The 23,649-nt window shown below is 39.2% G+C and overlaps 1 protein-coding gene across 1 annotated transcript; it reads left to right on the top strand.

The window, feature by feature from the left end:
* The first annotated feature begins 9,250 nt into the window (after positions 1-9,250).
* Positions 9,251-13,780, top strand: LOC121898844 (homeobox protein otx5-like). The gene is made up of 3 exons (XM_042414304.1): positions 9,251-9,424; positions 10,766-10,917; positions 11,207-13,780. Exons 1-3 carry the CDS (start codon positions 9,325-9,327, stop codon positions 11,843-11,845), a joined length of 891 nt encoding a protein of 296 aa, XP_042270238.1. The 5' UTR covers positions 9,251-9,324; the 3' UTR covers positions 11,846-13,780.
* Positions 13,781-23,649: the final 9,869 nt, after the last annotated feature.

The raw sequence follows: 23,649 nt of genomic DNA, 5'->3' as shown, positions 1-23,649 counted from the left end.
TTAGTTAGTGAGCTAGCAAGCTAACTAGATTCTCATACTGATATGCAAAAAACATTATTCTTTGCTTCTTTCTGGTGAGACTTTCGGCCGCTCAAAGGAGTGATTGACAAGACTCTGGAGGACAAACAATGGATACGACATATGCACAAGAGAAAGAAATGTTTAGTGTGATTGTAGGCTCCTGAAAATCCATCCAAACCTTCAAATCACATTTTCTACATCTTTAGCTTGTCTACAGCAGGGTTGCATGCTGCGTGTACTGCTGTATATGTGTGGTCACTTTTTTCACTGCAGGGGGTAAGTGAGGCCACCTTGGCCCAGCATGTTTGCACACACATGCATCGATGCTCAATTGTGTGTTTCATGGCGTGTGTGCGCACCTTTGCCCGTGTGTGTGTGTGTGTGTGTGTGTGTGTGTGTGTGTGGAGCAGTGTGTGCGCGTGTGCTTGCTTCCAGATCTCTGTTACAGCCTGTCCATTGTGAAGGAGAGTGTTGAGCAAGATCCTGACCCACCGGTGGGTACTAATCAGACGCATTCCTCAGGATTAAACGGCCAATTAACAATAAGAGAACCATTGTAGCTCTGTCTCCTTGTGCGTCACACTTAAAGGGTTTTGTGTGTGTACGTGTTGCAGCAAGTGCGTGTGTGACTCTATTTGTGTGTGCGAGTACATGTGCGTTTGTGTGTGTAAAGTACTTTTTGTCATTTAAAAAAACACTGATTTTCTATCAGCATAGCTCAGGTTTTAAATGAACAAGCACGCTATAGCTTTGTGAAAAGAGATTAAACATGAATTGTATGCAATGTAAAAGACTCATGCAGAGTTGAGAGTGAGAGATGGTGCACTATGGCTCCTGCATGCTAGATAGTGTCTGCAAATTACAAGATGTGTGTGTGTGTGTGTGTGTCTGTGTGTGTGTGTGTGTGTGTGTGTGTGTGTATGTTTGACACAGTGTTCTTAATGATGCATGTTAATCCTGGGTTTGTGGAGGCACCAGTGGTGGGTCCACCTGGCCTTTATACATTTACATAGTGATGCAAACAATATAATGTACATTGTATTCTATTGTATTCTATCCAATTGTGTATGCATTTGTGTGCTGCTTTGCTTGTTGTGTGTCTGCACAGAATGTGTGTGTGTGTGTGTGTGTGTGTGTGTGTAGGGTGGGTATATGCATCAGTGTGGCACGTGTCGGAGTGTGGCTGAGGATTAGTGAAGCTCAGGGCCTGTTGCTCCACTTCCATGATTACTACTGCTGTCTACTGCCATATGGGGTGGTGGGGGTGCAGGTTGGGGTTGGGTGGGGGGGTTGGTTGCAAGCTACTGTACCACGCTACACACACACACACACACACACACATGCACTTAAACTTACCCCACCCACCTCCACCCGCAACAATAATGTCCCCCTTCTCCACCACACCAGCACACCACCACACACATGCTCCCAGAACACATGCCCAGAGGGGTTTTACACACACACACACACACACACACACACACACACACACACACACACACAGTCCTTCATAAGGCAGTGCATATGAAACTACGCATGAATGCACATATGAGCTTTGTTTTATCAAGTTGAAGACTATGTGTGTGTGTATGTGTGTGTGTGTGTGTGTGTGTGTGTGTGTGTGTGTGTGTTGCATGTTGGCCATAAAACCATCTGCCTAAATGAAGAATAACTTCTTTCTCTGCTGAGTGATGTATCATCTGATCTGTTCAATAAATTACATTATTTTAAAACAGAATTAATTATTAATGTAATACACAAATACACAAACTGTTGTGAAGCACATAAGCGAAAATATATTTTAATTTGTTTTAATGAAACACAGTCATTTTAAAAAACAATGAATTTTAATGAATTACAATAACATGAATGTTGAGTTAATAAGAAGCTCACATCACTAGAAAGAAAAATTGCTTCATTAATAATCCATATTTGTGTAAAACTGCTGCTCTACATAATGTGTGTGCAACTCAAAATGGCCATGAACCTGCTTTTTATTACAGTCAGTGGTTGCTTTTCATAGAAGTATTAATTGCAAAACACCTTCTGGTTTTCAGTTATGGAAATGAAACATTTTTAAGTGGTTTGATAATCGTCTGCGTATGCAAATGCAACTGAAATTACTCATCTTATTACAAGTGTATGAGTATGAGAACAGGTGTTAACTTGCTAAAACCCCAGACACTGGTCAAGGAGGGGGCTAAATGATGACAGTTAACACACACACACATGGGCGCGCACACTCTTACACATACACACACAGAATGTACAGACCCCACCTGCTGCTGTCTGCAGTGGATTAGAGATCTGTCTACCCTCAGAAGACAGCAGGACACACACATGTATGCCGCAGGGGGTCTGCAGTCTGGGAAATTGATCAAGATGCTGGACAGACATTATTTACAGATACACCATGATGACACTGACACACGCTCTTCTGTCACACACACACTATGTCTGCAACCAGGACCATGCAGAGGCTGGAGAATGAACACACACAACCAGCATAACGTTTACAGACGCTGTGGCTTTATGACTAAAAATAGAGACTTTAAGCAAGATAAGTAAGGACAAATTTGTTTTCTCAACACATCTTTCAAACCCCTCAGCCTTGGAAATAACTAATGATTACAGGCTATTCTTAAGATGATCACTAAAATAATTGTTCATCCTTCTGGCAACCCATAAAAGCTGCACACTCCTGCTGCAAACTTGAAGTTAAATCTTTACTTTGAGTTGATAAAAGTTAGAAAGTCACCACTTATGGATATTAAAGTGTGCAGAACAAACATCTATGAAAAAGTTAACACGATTGCATTTTAGATTGGGGTTTTGTTCCCTAGATATAATTTAAGAAGGATGATTTTTCTCTGTGTGAACTTCAAATGGTTGATTTCTTATGTTGTCATCAAGGAGGATTAATTTTAGAACTATAAAAACACACAACTAAAAAAATATCATCAAAACTATGTAACTTTCCCCTCTGTAGGATGGTGGATCTTACAACACATTGAGTTATTTGTGCAAAACCTGGCAGTGCATCTCTCTCTACTGATCAATGCTTTTTAGTTTCTGTGTATATTTAACATATATAATAATAGAAGTGATATATAACAATATTTAGTTGATGTGAAATTGCACACAGCTAATGTTTAACATTGGTGAATGACATTAAAATGTAATTAAGGCTTTAATGGTGGAGTTAAGTGCCAGTAAACTAAATAGACAATCTAGTTTCTGTGTCTACAGAAGCAATAAATATAACTATATATAACCCTGTAGGTTATATACATGTATACTGTATGCTTATGTAGTTCATCATGATGTAAGCATCCACAGCCTGAGTTTATCTTTAGCCTAGACCCATGACAGACTGCTGTCAACCCAAATCCTACTAAATGGACACACACACGTGCTCTTGCACATATATTCCCTTTAGATAGACTAATGGCATGTAATGGTGCTCTAACAGCAGGTCCATTTAATGTAACCTGTGAGCAGAATGGGGCCTTCATTTCATATGGCCCATTGTTGGATGGAAGAGGAGTGCTGTGCAGAGAGACACATGGTCTGGCCCGGACTCACGCAGAGTAATCCTCACATCACTTTAATGAGGAGTTAACACACACTGACCTCAATATCACACATTGACACACACACACATGCCAGTATTTCCATATATATGTATACACAGGCAGCAGCAGTAATATAAAAAAATATATTTTAAAATCACAGAATAAAACCAAATTCAATTGCAAAATGACAGCAGCTGAATATTTTATCTTAAAAAATATTCTAAAACAGAAGCAACAGAACAGTGACAGCAAGACCCTCAGAAGACTCAGACTATAGGTCTGCCCCAACGCCCCTCCCATACCCCCCCTTCCCCATCTGCCTCTCTCTCTCTCTCTCTCTTCTTCCACTTATTTCTGCCCTGTTTTATCATCATGCTCCTCTACTCTTCCTTCCTTCTACCCCACCCTGCCTGTAACTTTCCGCCCAGTTTCCACCAGTAAGAATTTCAACCTCCACCACCAATGCCTCACAACAAACGCCACACGTCTTCCTCCTGGTCTATCTGTCTCTCAGCCCTCCATCACACACACACACACACACACGCCACTGCGGCCCTCTCTATCAACGCCACTCCTTCCCCGTCCCATAATGCTCAATTACCTTATCAATAGTGATCGATCCAGCCACAGAACTGAAGGTCCTGCTCTCTGTCCCTGTGCAGCGAGCGCTAGGCTCTCTCCATCCACCCTTCCTCTGTCAATCTGGCCACAAACCCCTCTTTCCTCCCTTTATCCCGAGGTAAGATACTTACTTTTCAGATAAAGCATATTATGATAAATCGGCTGAACTCTGTGCGTGTGTGTGTGTGTGTGTGTGTATGTGTATGTGTGAGTGTGTAACTGTCACACACACAAAACACTATAAGCACACAGTGTGCACATAGACATACAAAAAATACGCTGTGTGTATCGAACAACATGATGTCAGAGGTACTTAACAGCTGGAAAAGTGTGTGTGTGTGTTTTTGTGCAGGGTTTGTGTGTGTGTGTGTATGTTTTGGGTCTTTTGGGACGTGATGGTTTATGGTCTATGCCATGCCATAAATTGCTCAGTAATGGACATATGGATGTAAATGATTCGTAATCTTTCCTCTTTACATGTTTTCACTGTCACAAACATCACACACACACACACACACACAAAGAAGTTGCATCAGATACAGACAACAAAGGCTGATCTACCAGCATGAAAAGATGCTATAAAAATTGTTTTCATTGTTCTTAAATTTCTGTAAAACACAATAGAAAAAGAAAAAACAAGGCCCATTTCATTTTGTGAGAAGGCTGGAAATACTCAGGAGAATGATGACTGTGGAGGCCATGAGTCACTCAAATTTACTTTCAATTCTAAATTTAAATCCTTTTTCATTATTTGTTCTTTTGCAGTGGTTGGACAATTTATTAAAAGAAACAGATGAAACATCCAGTATCACACAGATATGCAGGCTTGCACTGATCACAAAGAGGGTTTTTTTTTCTTCCTTTTTTACTGTAATTGTCTAGAATGAATGAGTTTGCTCTTGGCCTCTTAGTTCATTGCAGGATGCGTGGATACATGTTTGCTAATGAAATTGCATGAGAGAAATAACAGAGCATATGGGCAAATGTTCCCCAACAAAGTGGGATGGAAGTTAAGGTCAGCAAGGGGAATAAAAGAGTTTGGAGAAAATGAAAACTAAATGAAAATACAATGGCTGTGTTTGCCTTTGGGACGTGTATGCGTGCTTGTTTCAAAATGGGATGTTTATGAAATGCTGTGTGTGTGTCTGTGTGTGTCCGTGTGTGTGTAGGAGTATAGATTAGATGTACTAAGCCTCTTATGTGCTGGTTGTCCTTAATTTGCTTCAGCTCTGGGTCCTAGTGCGTCCAAACTACCAGCAGTCCTTCATCACAGAGTGATTTCAACACAAACAACCCAGACAACATCACATGTCATGCAACAATAAAATACATTGTCTTCATCTTAAAGAGCATTAATATATAGTACTTATCAGGCATGTATTGCCTATGTAATCATGTGTATACCTATATTAAAAAGAAACAACAAGATTAGAAATTTCAAACTAAATTACCAAAAACTGAATAAACAAGACAACTAATTTGCTCATTTCATGGTAAACAAACTACTTCCTTAACCCATGAAAAAAAAACATATTTGCAGAGTTGCTGGTAATATTTTGATCATCTACTGCAGGTGATACAAACCACAGATGTTATGAGAAAATCTCTGTTTTATATCATCCCCATAGAAACTTACAGTGTGTGTGTGTTATGTGCTTATTGTACATGGAGTGTGACTACACTATTAATATAGGAATTTAGAGTGTAATTTACTATGATATTTGCACAGTGGGCCTATCCCAAAATCCATTATTAATCACTTTAATTACAAGTGATTGGGCAATTAGTCCTACTGAAAATCTACAGGGTCTTATTCTTATCCTACAATGTAACAACTGAGCAAGTGTAGCAAGACACACATATTGAAATAAATGGAAAATTGTTAACTGGCATAAACAAACACCATGAAGGCCTCATGTCTATCCAAAATTAATTTAGTGGAATTTTCCCATGCTATTTTAATTGATTGGTTATTGATTAAGCTAACTTCACTGATTACAGCTTGTCCCTATCATTATCTTATTGTGTCTTCGTGTCTTCCACAGAAGCTAATGCTAACAAAAAACAACTTAAAAGCCGTTTATTATAAAAGTTAAAAACACAGTTGATTAGTTGTAGTTTTTGATCCACTGAATTAAAATTGTATAAAACGGTCAATTACAATTGCAAATTTCATGAACATGTACGTTTAAATAGCCTGTAGAGGAAACATCTTCAACTCAACAGAAGAAGCGGGGAGCAGGAGCGTGAAGAGTGCGCGTGCACAACAGTGTTGCGCGCGCTCTGAGGCATATCTGAGGTCTCTTTCTATTCCCGCCGTTTTTTTTTCTTTCTGTCACTCGGAGGTTTGCAGACATTATTGTCGCTGGACTCTGCTACCTGTCCTGCTGGCACTAGTTTAACGCAACAACAACAACAACAACAAAACCGCAAAAGACAACAAACAAACAAAGCGTACCTGGATGTGAAGCAGGTGAGGCGTCCACTGGAGACAGAGTGTATCCAAACGTCTACAGCAACACACACACACACACACACACAGGCCTCCTACACTGAAACAGCTACACACACTCACCTCAGCAGGTGAAGACATTTTATTTGAGAATCAGAAACGTTCAAACACGCCGGTAAAGTCTCTCTGTCGCTCTGTGTGTGTCTTTATATCTCCGCTTTGGCTTTACAGAGCTAGATAAACCCCTTATACAGTTTGGGCTGTAGCTACATGGGTCTATGTGTGTGTGTGTATGCGTGCGCGCGTGTGTGTGTGTGTGTGGATTTTAAACTATAAGAAATCCGATTCAATTAACAAGCGCAGAGAATCGGCTTTGGACACTGTGAAATTGTCTCGCCGCAGAGGATGGCACAGACCAAACCAGCCGAGAGAGAAGAGTCTGAAAACACACGCTGTCTGACAAAAAACCTCGAGGCCTCTGAGATAATACTTTGCAGAAATAACAAGACGGCAAAACTAAATCACTCGCAGTTACACCTCTCCTCAACTGTCCTATAGAGCTGTAGTCTACGTTGCAAACGAGGCTATATTTATGGGCTAAAGCCTATAATAAACTATAGATAGCCTAACAAATATAACCTAATGTTCTTTCCTAAAATAAGTTCACCGCTTATTTTACATTTTATTTTTGGTGTGTATTGGCTGACTTGTTGCCTGTTTCATTTCAGGTAGATTTTCAAAACGTAACATAATAAATGATTTACCCCTAAATAACTTGTTAGCTACATAAGTTTGATATCAAATAGCGTATTAATGCATTATGAATGTAGGCTGTACCAAGAAATTACATAAATCAGCAGACGAGCAATATTTTATTATTGTTATGTTATGTTATGTTATGTTATGTTATGTTATTATTATTATTATTATTATTATTATTATTATTATTATTACTTTATTTGTATCACACCTTTCATACAAAAAATGCAGCTCAAAGTGCTTTACAACAAAACAAATTACACGCACCAAGTGCTTCAAAAAAGATAAAATGAACATAAAAACATGTAAATGTAAATAAGATGGAAAACGAAACCCACTTGATAATAACAATAAACATAAGATATATCTCCTATTACTATTAGGCTATTTATTATTATTATTATTATTATTGACCGGTGGATGAATGGATGAATGGGCCGGAGGGAGCATGTTGGGGATCAGAAGGGGATTTAATAGCAGAACAACGCGGTCTTTGTGCTGCTTTTAATCCGGCCTGTACGGCCTTCTCCGCCTCTCGGTTGCTCTACCTCTGCCTCCACACTCCGGCAGAGTCGCCCGATTATTGTAGGAGGCCAATTTTGAAAATGGCTCATAACAATCAGGACAATATGAAAAGCATAAGACGGTCATCAGGTTCATTTGGGTGCAATTTATCTCTTATTCACCGTCCTGTTTATGGTCGTCAAGTGCCTTTCCAATATGAACCGAACAAAGTTTTATACTGTTTCATAAATTTGTGCATATTTTTTTTTGATGATTTCGTCTTAAATATTAAATAAATCTGTAATCATTTCATAGTGGCTACATATGAATAAGTTTCTGCTGCTGCAATGACAAAAAGTTGCATTACAGACGTTTTAACAAATAAGACATAAAATAAACTGTGAAACTCAACAAAAATGCACAATTTTACGATACTCATCGTAAACATATATTTGGCACCACAGACCCAACATGAACATATAAAGATAATATGTGTATGTGTGCGCGCGCGTTTGCGTGAGCGCGTCCGAGAAAGAGAGAGAGAGGAAAAGAGAGAGAGAGAGAGAGAGAGAGAGAGAGAGAGAGAGAGAGAGAGAGAGAGAGAGAGAGAGGGAGGGCTCTGGGTGTCTACTTGGGTAAGAAGTTACTTCTAATTAGCCAGCCTCTTCTTGCTCGCCTCATTTGTCCATCCTGCATATCCACATCCTCTCCTGAGGAACCAGGGACCACCAGGGGCCCTTACACTTCTCAGAACCCATCAGACCGCAGACGACCGAACTCTTGTGGAACTGCTGCTTTTGGCACTTTTCGCCTGGCGACGTCGGTGCGCACCGCAATTACGCACGACTTGGATGGAGAAACAACATCGCAGGGTGTCGTTTAATTAGCTTTTATCGTCTTTTCATCTAGTGTCTTAATTCATAGACTTATGTCAAGTTGTTGTTGTCTTTCTTAACTGTACAGAGGAAGCGTAAAATACACTCCCGGGCTCTAAGGCTGCTGTGGTTTTACGCGTCAGGTTAAAACAGGTGTGTAGGCGCACTGCCGTCACTTGTGCAGTTAATAGAACCGCAGGTGTCTGGCTCGATAGTCAGAACAGCCGACAAAGATCGTGAAGGAAAGAGACAACAAGGAAAAATAAAAAACAACAACTTTGTGACAAACAACTCAGGGTATAAGAAAAACTGAGAGGGAGGGAGTGACAGAAAAAAAAACCGGATAGAGAGAGAGAGAGAGAGAGAGAGAGAGAGAGAGAGAGAAAGAGAGAGAGAGAGAGAGAGAGAGAGAGAGAGAGACACCCCCTGGAGACTAGCTAGGAGACCCGGCCCCCGGTCTGAGAGAAGAAGAGAGAGAGTGAGGGAGTGAGGGAGTGTTTTAAAGCCGGCAGGAGGCATGATGTCCTACATTAAGCAACCCCATTACGCCGTGAACGGGTTAACGCTGTCCGGCCCGGGCATGGATCTGCTCCACTCCGCCGCCGTTGGATATCCCAGTAAGTAATAGCTTTCTGACTCCTGACTGTGTGGGTTTTATATAAAGTCATACATGTACTGTCATTGTTGTTTCACGTTAAAAAAAGTTAATTTTGAAATTCAGGACTTGGAAGAATTCACAGAAAATGAAATTATTTTTATTTGCTTAAACTGGTCATTGAAAAGGGAACGAATTTAATTGTATCTCTTCTCTTTAAATTCATCAGTTAATTTCTGCTTCATGAGTACTGTATGAATAGATGTCTGTGATTCTTCAGTCATCAGAACATGTGTTCACTTGACCTATAAATTCAGCGGATTATAGAGTCAAAAAACAATAAAAAATGTGTGTGAATGCAGACGCAGCCTGTTCTCACACAGACTTAACATCAAAACAGACTCCAATCTGTTGCTCTTAACATGTAACCTATTTACAAAGGGATGCTCATTGTGTTTTATTTTATGCCATAATGTTTCTTTTCATGAATGAACACTTCTTATATTGTTTGGTTGGGTTACATGGCCTGATCAGCATCTGTCATCCTTGAGAGGAGAGTTTGAATGATGATGCCGAAGTGTGGCAGTGATGACAGAAGGCCTGTTTGGCCTTTTTGTCTCACATTAAATTGATGTTTTAAGGCCACTTTTAAAATTCAAAATCTATGATATGAAGTCACTTTCGTTTCTTCACTTTGTATGTTTAGTTTCAAACAGATTTTATTATAAAATATGAAAATTATAAGACCTTTTATTTTAATTTTAATCGAATCAATAAAAATACATCAATCATTTACAGACATTATTTAACTCAGCATCACATGTCCTCTTGTATATTACACTAGACATCAGCAAGGGCTGATGAAAATTATCCACTAAAATTTATTTAACTTCATCTTATTTTGAAAGACCTGTTCTAAAGAGTAATATCTATAAAAAAATATGTTGTAGTTGTAATTAATAAAAAGTAGAACTGAGGTGAAGTGAAGAAATAACAAAAGGCCTGTTTGTGTGCTGCAAACTCAAGAGAAATAACTAAATAATTTACTTGATTCACAAGCAATCATTGAGATTTACATTTATTTAATTTTGAGGTGCTATTTATTAAAATACCTTTTACTGTAAATACAGTGTATTATACATTTTAATATTGTACTATTTCCAATCTATCAGCCTGTTAAATTATATAATAATTTGCAAGGTTTTTATATGTGTTAAATGTTTGTACCAACAGATAAATGATCTTTACAGCTGTAGGCCTTTTGGTAATGAAGTTTTGATGAAGAATCTTTTTAATACCAACATAAAAAACAATGCAAGCATAATAATAATAATTATTATAATAATGTTTTTTTTCTTTGTAGATACCCCGCGTAAGCAGCGTCGGGAGCGCACCACCTTCACGCGTGCACAGCTGGATATCCTGGAAGCTCTGTTTGCCAAAACTCGCTACCCAGACATCTTCATGAGAGAGGAGGTGGCCCTCAAGATCAACCTGCCCGAGTCCCGAGTCCAGGTAACAGATTGCAAACTATTATACAGATTATTGTGTTAGTATATTACTATTTTTATTTAATTCTATTGTATAGCTGTGATTTTAGAAAGAAATGTCTGTGCATGTGAAAGAGAGAGACAGAGAGAGAGAGCAAAGGGGAAAAGAAGAGAGATAGGGAAAGGGAAATAGTTCAAAATATTGTTTTCCTTTACCAGTTAGATCATTTACTTTACACCAGTTGATTTAATAATGAAGTACTGACTTTATAATTAACCTCACACCTCTTTGATGCAACCCTGCCATCCTCCAGGTCTGGTTCAAGAATCGCCGTGCCAAGTGCCGCCAGCAGCAGCAGCAGAGCACAGGCCAGTCCAAACCACGGCCCCCTAAAAAGAAGGCATCTCCTGCTCGTGAGGCCAACGCTGAGGCCAGTGCCAACCCCACCAACGGACCCTACAGCCCTCCACCCCCTCCTCCAGGCACCGCCATCACCCCCAGTTCCAGCTCTGCTAGCGCCACGGTGTCCATCTGGAGCCCAGCCTCCATCTCTCCTCTGCCAGACCCCCTGTCTGCCTCCACCACCCCCTGCATGCAGCGCACCACCACCTACCCCATGACCTACACCCAGGCCCCAGCCTACAGCCAGAGCTATGCAGGCTCCTCGTCCTACTTCACTGGCCTGGACTGTAGCTCCTACCTGTCACCCATGCACCCGCAGCTGTCAGGAACTGGAGGCGCCCTGAGCCCCATCACAGCCTCCTCGATGGGTGGACCCCTCAGCCAGTCCCCTGCCTCGCTCTCCTCCCAAGGCTACACAGCTGCCTCGCTGGGCTTCGGAGCTGTCGACTGTCTAGACTACAAGGACCAAGCTGCCTGGAAGCTCAATTTCAATGCCACTGACTGTCTGGACTACAAAGACCAGAACTCCTGGAAGTTCCAGGTCTTGTAAATATCAAGAAGTGGGGGGTCGGGAGGGAAGGGGTTGGGGAGGATGTGAGGAATCGAATCAAAGTGGGTTGAATAACCCAAATTATTTTTGGTGTGTTTTAGAAGAAGGAAGAGAACTTGGGACACACAAATAAATTAATCATATCAGTTTAAGAACTAATGACATGAAATAATCTCTTCATATTTGTTGTTTCAGAAAAAATATGTGTGGAAGTAAACTGATCTGTTGATGCTTGGCTTGGTGATTGTAACAAAGAGATGAAAGTATAGTATTTCTAAAAATCAGGCTTGAAATCGAGAAATGGCCGAGGAAAACAATATGGCAATATCTGTGCAATAAGATCACATGAGTGAGAAAGAACAGCAGCTTTAATGCTGCAGCTCAGTGGATCAGAAGATTGAAATAGTTGTGATTTAAATACAGTACAAGAGAAAACAAAGGAGGCCACTTGGCACATGTTGAATGCATTAAATCAATTGCTGACTCAATAGTTAATTAATACGCATTTTGTACATTTGGTTCGATTGATAGAGCATAATTCAGAAACTTTTTAACTGGCCTTTACTTGTATCAAATTTGAAACAGTGCTTCTTTTTTTTTATTGCCACAGCACAACAACAGTTGTACTTTCTGTAACCTATAAGTTATTTGCATCACTAATATAGACAGCCTTTAAATTGATTAAAGTGTAGAATAACTGACGAGAGCCCAAGTTTAATTTCTTCCTTCTAGACATGTCTTGTATTTGATGTCATGTGTTTCTTTTATAAAGCTGCTTTTCATCAGCGAACTGACTCAAAAAGCTTTGAGCCAAACATTTCAATTCCCCTAAATAAGACACCTAAGAGATGTCTTTACAGGGTGGCCACTAGTTCACGTAAAAACTGTATAGCAGACAAGCTGATGATTCCCAGTAGCCTTGTGTGATACTGACCCTCTGCAGCCTGTGTGTGATACAAGCGGAGGGGGTAGAGTTAGTCACTGAAGTGACTGCAGTACAAACCTGTTGCCTTTGAGCATGGTTGAAATCATTAGCAGAATGGCTCATACATTGTTAGTTTAATAGGATCAACTCCAGACAATTTGGGCAACAATGGTCGCATTGTGGCTATTGGCAGCCGAGTACTTTTCCCCCCACTCCATCTCACAGTGTTTGCATGAGGTTAGCGGTTGACTGATTGTTGAAGCAGTTCTTGAATCTACAAATGACTTTATAATAAACTTTTTTTTTTTTTTTTGCTGATAAACTGCTCCAGTAAGGTATTTGATGGGAGAGAAGACTGCACCAGAGAAAGGGAAGGGACTGGGCCGCCACGCAGCCCCCCTTTGCACAGAGAGTTCGGTGCCTCTCTCAATTCCAACCTGTAAAGATGTGATGGGTACCACTATATGTGTTTGATGTATCGTTTGATTTCTTTTTTTGTATTAGACTTAAACATTACTATGTTTCTTTAAAAAATTGTGGATTCGTTAAAGTAAAAATTGTGGTAATTTGTTTTGAAGTTGATATTATTATCAGTATTATTACTATCATCATTAATATTATGTCTTCAGCTGACATGGATATTGCTAATATACTTTTTTGTCGTTCTTTTGTAAATATTAAAACGCAAAAATGCAATCATGTCTGGTATCAGCAATGTGTTGTTACACAGACGCTCCACCCAACAGAATCTCTCTCTTTCTTAATTTCTAGAAAACTGCCAACTTTTTATTTTTTTTCTGTTTGTATTTTTCTGGTTTCTGCTTCTTTTTTTTTCAAACTCAGGGGTTTATCCAATAAAAGTAGCAGTAATAGGATACAATGCTGTTTATGCTTCTTAATCATTTACTGTACTTTTATCTTTTGCATTATTATAATCTTCTCTGCTTTTTTTCTGACATGAATGAATCTTCTTATTTTGTATATTTCATTTGTCTCCTGTGTTTGACCAGTCTCACCACTACCATGCTAGATAGCTATGATGTTTCTGAGACATTAAATGACTTCATTAAAACTCTGGTGTCATTGTGTTCTGTAAATCATTGGCATTGAATGTTCTTTGTTGTTTTCTTTCCGGCCTGACTCCGCTGATTTAAATGTCAGCAAAGAGCATCAAGGCAGGGTTACTGTATTCCTCTGACATGTGTTATCCCTCTATATCTGTGCCCTTAGGGCAGCAAGAGGAGAAAAAGGGAATGTCGGACATCCACAGAGGGGAGATTGGGAATCAGTTTCTGGGATCGTTCCACTAATCCATACAAGAGGTTGAGTGGGTATAGGGCAGAGATGAGAGGGAGCAGGGCAGAGGACAGAAAAGAGATTAGAACTAACCATAACACTGAGTCCCAACGCTCCGCCAGCACCAAACTCAAGTACGAGAGATGGGCAGATTTTTTTGGATTGCTGAATGTTACTGTGTGTTGCTGTCACTGATAGGTCAGAGGGTCAGCTCCACGGGGGTTGTGAAGTGCTCTGGATGAAAGGTTTTAGGGATGATATTTGCTCACAGTGTGTTGAGATCCGTGATACCTTGAAACAAGGGCCTTGAATCACAATGACACGATACACTCAAGAGAAAAAACATGTTTTGCTCTCAGTGATAAGTCCAGCCCAACGTGTATTACCCTGTTGTCAACTGGTGCTGTTGTTTTTAGCCATGCTAGCGTTTTTGTCCAGACTGAAATATTTCACCAACTGCTGGATAGATTGCTATGAAATATGTATATTCATGATCCCCAGAAGATGAATCCTACTCCTACCACTATGAGGTTGTGATTTGTAGTTTTTAGTGAAATGTCTCAACAACTTTTGGACAGATTGATAAACTAATGTCTCTTTATCCTCAGCTGTACTTTTTGTTTAGTAAATGTTTAAAAAAAAAAAAAACATGAGAAACATCAGCATGCATATTAGCATGCTGACATTAACATTTAGCTCAAAGCAGTGCAGTGCCTCATTACATCTTCACAGAGGTGCTAGACTCTTGTTAATTAAAGTCTTTAAATTATGTGACTTTGTAATATGCAGTTAGTAGCAAAATTGTCCCTGGTAGAAAATGTACAATAACAAAACAAACTGAAATGAACTGAACTGACTTGATTTGGCTTTAAGTCAACATAAATCTTAACTTAATAAATTGCCAAAGAGTTGGAACCATCAGTGCAAAATTAGAGAAGTCCGCAAAATAAAACAAATGCTATGTTTTCTTACCTACAGTGTATTCCTCCCCCTCTCTCTGTGTGTGGTCATGGTACAATGTAACATTATTCACTTTTTTTAATAGGAGGCTCGCTCGCAGTTCCTGCAGCTCTTTTCTAAGTTCATCAACTCCTTAATATGTCACTTTGATATTCATGTTCCTCAAAGTTATCGTAGCCCATTTTCTGTCTTTTTTCTCTCTAGCATGCAAAAGGCACAACTGGTCTGGATCATGATCATCATTGCTACAATCTTCCATATATGAATCAGGACCTAAATATCCTAAATAAGCACTTTCAAAACAGCTTCTAAAGATATTTTATTGTTAACTTTGAAGAAAAAATACACACATTTGACTTGATGTTGAACCTGCACATCTTGCATGTCTAAGCGTGTTGCACATTGCACTCTACAAAATGCTGAATGGCAATAGTTACACATTTAAATCAGACAGATTTTCAACGCTGAATGTTCTTACACTGTGGCAAAATGAGAATAACTTGGCTTTGTTGCACCTTACACCTTAGGCTGCTCAGTAACAGCGAGACTCACCTTCTGACTAGGATTTAGACTGAGAACACAGAGCTGGGTTCAAGCTCATGGTGACACAGCAACACTGGCCAGCCCAAAAGCTCATTAACAAAGTGCAGTAGACTATGGTCACTGACGGGCTCAGGCTCTAATGGTTGTCCCTTTACACAGGTTATGTGATATGCATCAAACAAAATTTTACACTTTACAATTTCATAGTGTCACTGATATTGTGAGTGGAGCTTCAATTCAAAGAGACTCGTATTCATAAAAACTGAATATATTGGAAGTTCATAACAGCCAGATAGATAGACAGATAGATAGATAGATAGAAAGATAGATAGATAGATAGATAGATAGATAGATAGATAGATAGACCCCCTCCTGTGCTTTGCAGGCAGTGTGGCCCTGTAATCCCCCAGCAGCAGCATATGGACTCTGAAGCACAGAGACACAGACACAGATACACTCAGGACTTTGAAATATGATTCATTTCTTTCCTCTCTCTAATCCCCTACAAACAAGCTGGTGGCCGGCCTGCTCTGGAGGCACACTGTAATCATGCCACAGGCTGCCAGAGCTGACCAGCCTCTCCATCATCCCTCCCTCCCCCCTTCCCTCCCCTCATCCCTTCCTCCCTTCTTCCTCCCTCCTGCCTGCCTGCAGTCCAATTTCCTCTTAATCGATTCCTAATCCCAACGCCGCCAAGCATACACGCGCCAAGCACACTCCCAAACACACACACACACACACACACGCACACACACACACACACACACACACACACACAGTATATGTACAGGAACACATTCACAGTCATCATTAAACACACACACACACACACACACACACACAAGCAAACATACACACCCAAACAGACAGTCATGACCAAACACAGCTACAGACAAAAGTCATTTACACAGACAATGGCACAGATACACACATGTGCTTAACAAAAACTTATTTTTTGCTTCCGTTAGAATAATATAAAATTAAAAAGAAATCCAGGATGTGTGTTTTGCAGAGATAAATTAGTATCATGTCGGCGTACAGGAGGAACATTTCGTCCTGTTGTGTGGGACCAAGACAAAGACAGACCAGGTTACAGCAGCAGTTAAAAATACAATTTATAGCCTGGTTTTGTTTAATTAGCAGCAAGATCACAGATGTATTAGAACCTAATACAATGCTCCAAGAGCTCTCTGTCTGTTATTGGACCTAATAAATTTTCTATAACCCCAAAAATGTTTTTAAATTTCTTCATGGTTTTACAGTTACTGTTAGAGGCCACTATACTCCCAAATGGCTGCCCAGCCCAGTACTGAGTACTGCGAGGTTTAAAAGTTCATTAGAGGAAAGTGTTAATAGTTATGCTTTTTGCATTAATAATTTTGCAGTCTACTTAGTATTGGGAATGGATTGTGGTTATAGTACACAAAGCACAGTCCGGGTGAGGCTTTTATTGAGTCAAACCAGGGTTATGTACGTATGTCCAAATTGCAAGCGAGTGCCAGAGAGTTTTATCATCTGCACAACATCCTCTGTCCTTAGACCTTGTTGCAGTAAGTAAGAGTCTGAAGCCATGCTAGCAGCTCTGTAAGGCTGCTCTTAGGCCTAACAATGCTTCAAGATAAACACTATCATCAGTATGCTAACATGCTCACAATGACAATGTTAACATGCTGCGATAAGCAGGTATAATGTTTAACATGTTCACCATCAGAGGTTTGTGTGTTAGCATGCTAACATGATAACTAGTGTTAAAACACAAAGTGCAGCTGTAGCTGAGGCTGATGGGAATGTCCCCAAATCTATGGTCATAAACCAAAGTATTGGAAAAATGAAAATCTTGACATGATAATGGCACTAGAGGGGAAGTCAAAGGAGCACCAAAACTGTTATTATTAATCCTAAAAGGGACCAAATTGTATTCCAATTGTATTCTAATCCATCCGTTGTTGAGACATCTCACTGAAAACTAATCTCATGGTGACACTAGAGGAAAAGTCATGGAATTTCCAAAAGCGTTAGCATTCTTGTCCAGGAACCATGAAAATAACATTTTGTCCCAAACCCTTCCTGTAGATGTTGAGATATTTCACTGGATGAAGTGAAACCTTTGACGTGCTGGTAGCAGTAGAAGAAATGTCAGAAGATCACCAGAGTCAGTAGGATTCATCCTATCAGCAGCATGGATACCTGTATGGCAGCACGTCCAATAGTTTTAGAAATATTTCAGTCTAGACCAAAGTGTTGGGCCGAACAACTGAGTTATAGACAAGACATTGACATTTTCTTGTGCCACTAAAAAACCTGAGAAAGTTAAACTAAAAAAAAGTCGCAGTATTAAAATTACAATATAGAGACACAGAATTACAATATACAACATGAAACTACAAGGTTGCACAGTTACAGAGCTACATGTAGTAGGGATTCTCAGTTATAATACCGCTTTCAATATTTCTAGGTTAATAAGAATAAACTTTTTGCAACAAAATGATTCTAATTTTTGTTAGAATAAGTACGTTTAAGTGGTCTTTTATCCACACCAGCTGTTAAAACACTAACTGTTCCCCAACATTAAAACCACTTTTAAAATCTGTAAAAAAAAAAACCAAACAAAAAAAAATCAAAAACTGAAGGTATCCCGTGCACAGCAGTGCCTCTCTCCTGGGTGGCAGCTGGAGCAGACTAAACCACAGCAAACCAAGCAATCTGTCTACCTTTAAATCTGTGTCATATATAAGTCTGTAATATACAGCTATCATCGAATTGTCACAAAATTGATAAATTATAAAAACAATAATAATTTGCGTTAAGTCATTAAATAAGATTTGTAATCATGCATTAATGCTGCTAAATCACACAGTGCTGCAGTGTAAGTAGGTGTGAGTGATCTGCAGCTAGTGGCTGTAACAGGATCAGTATTACAGTATGAATGGATCAACCAGCTACTGTCAACCTCAGCATACACTTCTGCTAAGGGCTTTACTGCAGATTACAACTTAACACCTAGTTAATATCTCTAATAGTAAAAGTCAGAGTTTAGAGCCACAGATTAATGATATGTTGGACTGAAACAGTTAGATTATGGGAGTGCTTGGTGTTGGGTGCTAATTGGAGTGTTGCTGACTGAATTTGCTGATATCTGAGGCAACAGGTGGGAATGTTTTAGTGTGTGTACATCAGTGGGTTATACTTCTCTTTGATTGACCACTTTGAATACCTCTGCCAGTTTTTCCTACTTCCTGGGGCCTTGCTCATTAGTAGTTGCTACAAACATCATCTGCAAGGAAAACTTGTCAAAATGATTTAAACTGGCAATGAACCTTTATCACCCTAGACCTCCAATCATAGGCTCCGTTCCATTTTTTCTTCTGCATCTAAACTCTTTTCTGTCTCCTCTGTATCCTCCTGTTTCCGCCGTCACTTCACGTGTTCCCTCCTTCATGCCACCTTCCCTCATCCGCCCCTTCCTTCGTGCCACCTCTCCCAGAGTGCCCCCTCGTTCCCTCCGCTCCACCTCTCCTTGCAGTTTGTTATTCTTGCTGATCTAATTTAGAGAATGTCCCAAATCCTCTTAGTGTCCTGCTCCCTCAGCGCAACACTAAGTGAATTAGACAGGATTACTGTCTCCCTCTTCCTCCTCCTCCTCCTCCTCCTTCTCGTCGTCCTCCTCTTCCTCCACTATTTCTTCTTCTTCTCTGTGCTGTCACTCTCTCCTCATCATCCCACTTCCCCTATCTCTCCACTTCTATGTCCATCTTTCTCTGGACATTTCTCTTTTCATCGGCAGGATTAAAGCCTTTCCAGATGACAAATTGGTTCCAATGTTCCCTGGTGACAGATGCTCTCGGAGGCCCAGTGCATCATGGGACATAAAGTATCGTTAATTAAACTTTGACCTCTTGCAGATAACACAGATGAAGTCCACTCAACATCAGCATGTACAACCAGTGCAGAGAGATGAATAGTTTCAGTGATATTTCTTGTGTAACACAAGTTTCATTTATGCCATCTTTCTGTCCTTTGATCCAGCCAGAGTTTCATACATTCACTTCTTTTTTTTACTACTTTCTACTTTCACATTAAACAAAAATACCAAAGGTGAGTGCTAACCACTTTCCACCAAAAGGAGCAATGCCAAAAACATGTTTCCTTTGCTTGTGTGACTGTATCTGTCCTTGGTGTGACAGCAGGCCGCAGGAACCCCGGGCCCAGTCAGGCCATCCAGTTCCCTGCCAGTGTGATGTAGAATAATCTGTAGTCTGGCTCTCACTGGTTCACCCTGAACTCTGCCGTGCCTCTACAGGGTCAATGTGAGATCCCTAGTGTCTACCAGGACTGAAACACTGTGATGTAATTTAATTGTGTCTGATTTTCTTTTCTTGTTTGTTTCTTTCTTATAGAAATCTGTTCAGGATGGTCTGTTGCTATCAAGGATATATAAACATAGAGTATTGTCGAGTAGTAACTGTTATACTGACCACAAAACTCTTTCTTTCTGTTATCCCCCTTTTTTAAAAATAAATAGCAATACAAGAACACCAGATGTAACCCTCTGAGGGAGAAAAAGTAAAATATGGAGACAGAAAACTATGCATGAGATTAGACGAGGTGAAATAGTAAAAGACAAGAGTAAATGAAAGTAGATGAAAGGGTTTGTTAATATATACAGAGAAGAGGGATCTAGAAGTAGATATGTGTTGGCACATGTTCATTCATTGATCAGATCTATTTAGTCTATTTAGATCAGTGATTCACAAGATTCCCGAGATGATGACAGGATAGAAGAAAACATATTTCCACCACATGAAAATAATTTTGTTGGACTTTTCTCTGATCTTTTCCATTTTTCTACTGAACTACTGAATAATTTACCTCTGTGGGTATCTAAAAGTAGAGGGGTCACAAGTGCAGTACCAATCAAAAGTCTGGACACACTTTCTCATTGAAGGGACTAGGAAGGTGTGTCCAAACTTTTGCTTGGTACTGTAGACATTAACAAGCTGGTTAGAAAACATTGATTTAGATACTATTTGTTATCCGTGCATTATTTTTCCATGCTAACTTTGAAATACCACCTGGAATTAATTCACACCATCCACTGTTATTACCTTACATCACTCAGTTTTTTTGTTTCCTAATTCCAACAGAACAAACTAACAAATTACTTTTTTTTCACATTTTGTGTGTAATTGCACTTGGAATCTTTGTTTATGTCATTGATTGTACTTTAGTATGTATTGACAAATGTTGCCATTCAAAATTTAAATTGCTACCATTACTGATACTTTAAAGCAGAGACACTTTGCATTTTCCAGCTGTGCATTTAACATATGGAATACTGTGGCAGTAACTTTAATGTAATTAAATAATAATAATAATAATAATAATAATAATAATAATAATAATAATAATAATAATAATAATAATAATAATAATAATAATAATAATAATAATAATAATACATTTTTATTTATAGAGTGCCTTTCAGGGTACTCAAAGACACTTTAAGTTAATGTGATGATAGAAAACAACACACTAAAATATATATAACACACAACATTAATTACAAATTAAAAGCAGTTCTGAAAAGGTGAACTGCAGTATTAAGTTCTCAAATTCATCCATGACATGAACTTGGAAAACATGAGCCTATAAGACATATTGTTTTAAAGTTTAGCTGTTGACTTCATTAGCCTTTCAACATAGTCAGACAGCCAAATTAACGTTTTTGTTTTTACAGAAATATGAATGGGCATCTTTTACTTACTAGCACAACATTTATGGATAAAGAACGCAGTTGAAGATTTTAGGCAAATATACAGTATGTTATAATATTTTAAAAAACATTTACATTGCAGGATACTGAAACTAAATAGAAAACTATATGGAGTATTTTGTATTCTCGCTCTGTTATTGGCAACAAACAGACCTACAGTACAGCCTGTGAGTTCCTGCCTGAACTTTTCAACTTTGCCCATCTCTCCACTACATTTATGTCCCCTGCTGTTTTTTTTATCTGACTTACTCCATGGTGAATACATCTTGATCTTCTGGAAAATGATTTTTCCAAATGTATTATTCTTACAGAGCTTTACTGTGTCAACAAACACACTGTACTTCATTTAGAGCATCAGACATGACACCAAGACCTTTGCATTGTTCAATCCCCCTTTTAGTGTAAACCCCTGCATATCTCCATCCCCCTGCTCTGCCTTCCTGCGCTTCCTCCTCTTTCTTTGTTTCAATCTCTCCCCATCTCCCATCTCTCTTTTTCTTCTCTCTCATTCTCTTCCTCTCTTCATCTGTGAGCCATCTGAACGCCCCCCTTCCCACTTCTCCTCCCTCACTTTCAGTAATTCCAGCGTTGCCTCTCTCGATTGCTCGCTCACCCTAATCCAGCTCTGACCTCAATCCCGTGATGTAACGGATCATGTGATGCGGGGAGAAAGAGAGGGAGAAACAGAAAAGAGAAGAGAGGAGAGAGAGAGGAACGTAAAGTGGGGAAACATGGTCTAATCCTCAATGCTGGAGCCACAGACCAATCACAAACTGATGGGGTGGGGTGGGGGTCAGGGGGTGTCTCCATTAAGTTACAAAATATTAGTCACACACATACACACACAAACGCACAGAAACACACACACACACGGCCACATATGAGCACAAACACACACGCCCCTTCTGGAAACAACAAGTCAACATGTTTGTTTCATCTCTGTGACTCAGTGGCTATTTACATGCCAGTTTGTCTTCATACTGCCAACAACAAACACAACCAGTCTGTTTATGACTGATACACAGCCTCACACTCACAAATATTTACTGTGTGTGACTATATGAATATATGCATTTCTATTTTTTTGTACACAAACCACAGATCTATGTACCATACCATAGGTATCAAAGTTAAAATCTATTTTATATCTCACATAATTTGCTAATCTAACTCTACAGATTTACATTATTTATAACAGAGTGGCCATATGGCTTTTTGTCAAAATATCGTAACACTTGATATAAGACTACGTAATATACTGTATATTCTAAAATGTGACTAAATTGTATGGAAGCCCATTTCTGCCACTTAAAAACAAATATCTCATAATTATGGCATAGTGTTTAAAAAAGACTTAATAATAAAAAATAAATCTTAACTGGTGGATTTTTTTCCAAGTGTCAGAAATGAACTTGAAGTTTAAAAAAAAACAAAAAAAAACAAGTTAACAAAAACAACAAAAAGTATGAATTCACATACATTCCTAGTTTGTCATATATAACAGAAAATGTTTTACTTTCTTTCAGTCTATACCTATAATGTGCTTTTTTACAAATGTAACCATCTGAAATGTATTTTGCTCTGTAAAACACAAACAATAAGATAAAAATGTCATCACTTTAATATTTTTGCTTTTTTTCCCACTGTACTTGTTTTTTCCTGTTTCAGGGCCTTTTCTGCCACCATCACTGCTTAGATCTTAGACTCACCATTTAAATAAATGTTTGTTGTAGTGTGTCATTTTGATATGAATTATATTTTGTGAACAAAGGGGGGAAACACTTTTTTGCATACTGAAATGTATTTGTTTAGTGTATTTACCTGTGTTTTTGCCAGTACTGTGTGTGTCATGTAATGCCAGTAATGGTCATTAGGGGGAACTGTAGAGAAAAATAACCCAGCATAGGGACAGACAGTGTGTGTGTCCGCGGAGACTCGTGTATGTCCTCCTCTCCCTCCCCTCTTGCTTCTGGTAGCAGTGTGACTAGGGAAGCACATGGCCTGCGAGACACAGGCTGGAACACACACACACACACACACACACACACACACACACACACACACACACACACACACACACACACACACACACACACACGCTAGTACAACCCAATAACACAACTCACAGCCACAAACAGCAAAAAAGACTGAGCTTTGGAGTCAAGTGAAATGAAAGTAAATCCAGTGATGTCACACAAATGCAAACACTATATTTATATAAACATGAGAATTTGACATTTTATTCAAAGCATTTCTGGAAAAGCATATGTTAAGGTTTTGACCGTTTTGATGTTGCCTTAGGGCCCT

The sequence above is a fragment of the Thunnus maccoyii genome, chromosome 6 (genome assembly GCF_910596095.1).
Source record: "Thunnus maccoyii chromosome 6, fThuMac1.1, whole genome shotgun sequence".
NCBI classification, from domain to species: Eukaryota; Metazoa; Chordata; class Actinopteri; order Scombriformes; family Scombridae; genus Thunnus; species Thunnus maccoyii.
The sequence above is the reverse complement of the archived record's forward strand: the minus strand, read 5'-3'. Positions and strand labels throughout refer to the sequence as shown.